This window comes from Hirsutella rhossiliensis (genome assembly GCF_020360975.1).
Source record: "Hirsutella rhossiliensis strain HR02 chromosome Unknown scaffold00008, whole genome shotgun sequence".
NCBI classification, from domain to species: Eukaryota; Fungi; Ascomycota; class Sordariomycetes; order Hypocreales; family Ophiocordycipitaceae; genus Hirsutella; species Hirsutella rhossiliensis.
This window is the reverse complement of record NW_025408674.1, coordinates 972,891-976,189: the sequence shown is the minus strand read 5'-3', so window position 1 is coordinate 976,189 and position 3,299 is coordinate 972,891. Positions and strand designations below refer to the sequence as shown.

Here is a 3,299-nt window from a genome sequence, read left to right as displayed (position 1 = left end):
CTCCTTAACCCTACCCTGGTTCTATCACTCTTTTTCACTCCGTCCTTAAGTCCCCCCTGTTCTTACTCCATCCTCAATCCTCACGTCTGCCCCTTTTTTTTCTTCCTTAAGTTTTTTTCCCTGTAGTCTTTCGTTCCTCAAGGCTCTTTGCGCAACCCCCGTTGGGTTGCCTCTCCTGTCAGCCTCAAATTTCAACCACAAACTTTCGTTCCTCAAGGCTCTTTGCGCGAGCCCGAGGCGAGCCTTCTCCTGTTCCAAAAATTTCCAACCCACTTTCCGGCCCTCTGATTGGTCGGCGCTTTTTACCCCGTGTCCCTCATCTTCTCATTCGTCGCCGTTCTTACCTCTGATTCGTCGTAACTCGACCCCTCTTCCCGCTCTTTCTTCCCCTCTTTGCCCCCTTTGAAGCCTCTTCCTGATTGGCCCCCCCCTCCTCTTGGCCATCTCTTGAAGACTCCCTCTCATTGGTCTTCTTTGGGGCCGGGCTGCCTCGGCCCTCCTCGCCCGCGTCCTCACCCGCGGGTAGGCCGGCCGCCTCTCGCGTCGTCAGCCCGCTTAGCTCCTCCAGCCGTGCCTGCGCCGCTGTCATCTCCTTCGGCACCCGGTTCCCTATGAAGTCCCGCTCCCGCACCTCCGACACGAGCGTGATGCCGTCGAGCGTCGGGCACCGCGAGCTGCACGTAGAGGCTGTACGGGTCGCACGGCGACGCCACCGCCCTGCCCTCGACCGTCGTCGTCCTCGCCCCCCGCAGCTCGAGCGCGACGCGCTCGATCGTCCCGCCCTGCACCTTGTAGTCGGTGCAGGCGAAGGCCGCCGCGCACGGCAGGCCCCGCCGGCTCACGTCGTTGCGCTGCCACGGCCGCTTCCGCTGCGCCGTGATCTTCACGCTGATGGGCGTCAGCAGGATCGTCCCGGCCGGCATCCCTACGAAGTGGAGGTCCCGGGTCGTCTCCGACGCCAGCACGATGCCCGCCGGCGGCCGAAGTGCAGCGTCAGCTCCGCCGACACCCGGTGGCCGGGAAGGCCCGGTCGGGGATCACGGCCACCGCCGTGTAGCCGGCCCCGTTCACCACCTTCAGCCCCTGGTGCGTGTTCTGGTTCACGACGACCGGCATGCCGGGCACGAAGACGAAGACGGCCGGCACCGGCGTCGCGCTGTCGTCGCCCCGCCGGCCGGCGGCCGCGGCCGCGCCCTCGCCCGCGGCGGCCTCGTCGGCGAGCCTCGGCCCGCCTAGCCCAAAGGGCAACAGGGTCGGGAAGGCCCTGGCGAAGAAGGACGCGTCTGCCGAGTCGGCAAATTCGTCTCCGCGCCGCACCTGTATGTAGGGCTCGCTGTCGCCGCCACGGCCGCTGCTCCTCGCCGCCCCTCCCGCCGCCCCTCCCGCCGCCATGTTGACCCATGTCCTCGGGCCTATGGTCCCGATAGCCTCGCGGGCGAAGCGGATCTTATCGGCGTCCGCCACCTCGGGCGCCCCGTCGAACATGCCGGACGACGTTACCTCGTTAATTATGTCCCCCTCCTCTTCGGGCCTAGCGCCCTCTAGATCCTCGCCGTTACCCGCCCCCTCGTACGTAGGCCCGGGGTCGGGCCGGCCCTCGGCGGGGTCCCGGCCCTGCCTTAGCATCGCAAGCACCTCCTCGATCTCGACGACGCCCTCGTCGTCCATGGCCCGCTCCGTCGGCGGCACCAGCTGCGCCGTCTGCGTCCTCTCGCGCGCCGACGGCTCGTTGTGCTCGAGCCGCTCCCACACCGCCGCCGGCACCCCGTGCGCCGGCTCCCCCCAGCTGTCCATCTCGGCCGTGTCGACCTCGACCTCGCTATAGTGCGGGTTATTCTCCTTAAGCCACGCCAACGCCCTTTCCACCGGCCGCCGCCGTACAGACAGCAGGCCGGACAAGTCCCGCGGCCCGGGCCTCTCGGCGCCCTGCCACGAGACGTGGATCTCGTCCATGACCCGGAGCAGCGGGTGCGGGAGCCCGTTGGTCGCAAGCCCCTGGACGTCGTTTGGGAACTCCGTGATGTGGCCCTTGACGTGCCTCGGGTGCCTCACGCCCTGCCTCTTGCCGCCGGGGATGCTGTCCTTCGTCACGAAGCCGTAGCATGAGTTGAGCGCGATCAGCTTCTCCTCGACCGGCGTCAGGCCTTGAGCTCGTCCGGGTAGACGTGCTCGCAGCCGAGCCGCCGGTGGAGGTGCATCGCCGCCGATGCGCCGTCGCGCCCGACCCGCCGCGCGCACTCGGCGCACACCGGCACCGGCGCGCCCTCGGGAAGCAGCTTCGGCCCGAACGGCGACCGCCCGCCTCCTGCGCCGCGCCGTGCCGCGACCAGCCCTCCCACGCCATCTCCTGAGCTCCACCTGGCCTGCTTCCGGTAGCATGGCGTGCGCGTCGCGGTCGGTGGCGTGCCGGCGTCGTGAACCCCCCGCTAGACCCCCCGCCCTTCCCTGCCCCCCCTTCCCCGCGGCACCGCCGCCCACCACGCCCCCTCGCCGGCCAGCCTCTCTCCCGCCTCGAACTCCTCTTCGAGGCCCCGCAGCACGTCCGCCAGGTCCTCGGCCTGCATCTGCCTTGGCCTTGGCCGCCTCTGGTCGCCGCGACTCCGTTTTGCCTCGGTCTGTCCGCTGGCGGCGTTGCCCTTCCTCTTCTGTCTCTCTCGAGGTGGCGGGCCTCTCGTCATCCCATCTATATCCGATTAGACATCTATATATATACCTTGGCACCGTTCATAGTCTTACCTGCGCGTTGGCCTTCTATTGCCTCGCCAGGCCCTACAACCTCAGCCGTGTCCCCTATAGCGCTCTCCATCGTGGCTACTGGCCGAGGCAGGATCACCGAGGCGCCTGTTGACTTGCCGTGGGGCCTAGGGACGGCCCGGCCATGCTTGACGCGCGGCCGCCATGTCTTGCCTCGATTTCTTTGCCAACCGGGCTGCGCTTTCTCTTCTGTCTCTGTCCAGGGGGCGGCGGGCCCATCGTCGTCTCATCTACATCACGTTAACCACCTCTCTCCGTCGACCGACCCTGGGAGCCTGCTTGGGAACTATACCGGCGCGTTGGCTTTTCATTTCTGCACTGGGCTTTGCGCCCTCGGCCGCGTCCCCCGTGGCACCCTCTGGCCCGCTCCCCGGCCAGGGCTGTATCCTCTGAAGCTGTCTTTGCCGTGCCGCCGGACCTAGGGCCGGGCCTGCCGCGCTCCATGGCTGTGTCGCTAGAGCCTCCCCCGATGTCGGCCGCGGCTGGATATCCCGGAACAGCGGCTGCTGGCTTCTGTCGATCCGCTGCTGCCTTGGCCGCCCCGG

At 67.8% G+C, this 3,299-nt stretch overlaps 1 protein-coding gene across 1 annotated transcript; it reads right to left on the bottom strand.

Annotated features, from left to right (window-relative positions):
* Positions 1 to 512: 512 nt before the first annotated feature.
* Positions 513 to 2,379, bottom strand: HRG_07383 (VrtJ; the record flags this gene model as incomplete). The annotated part of the gene is made up of 2 exons (XM_044865854.1): positions 513 to 925; positions 1,008 to 2,379. 2 exons carry the CDS (start codon positions 2,377 to 2,379, stop codon positions 513 to 515), a joined length of 1,785 nt encoding a protein of 594 aa, XP_044718818.1.
* Between the last annotated feature and the right edge of the window lie 920 nt (positions 2,380 to 3,299).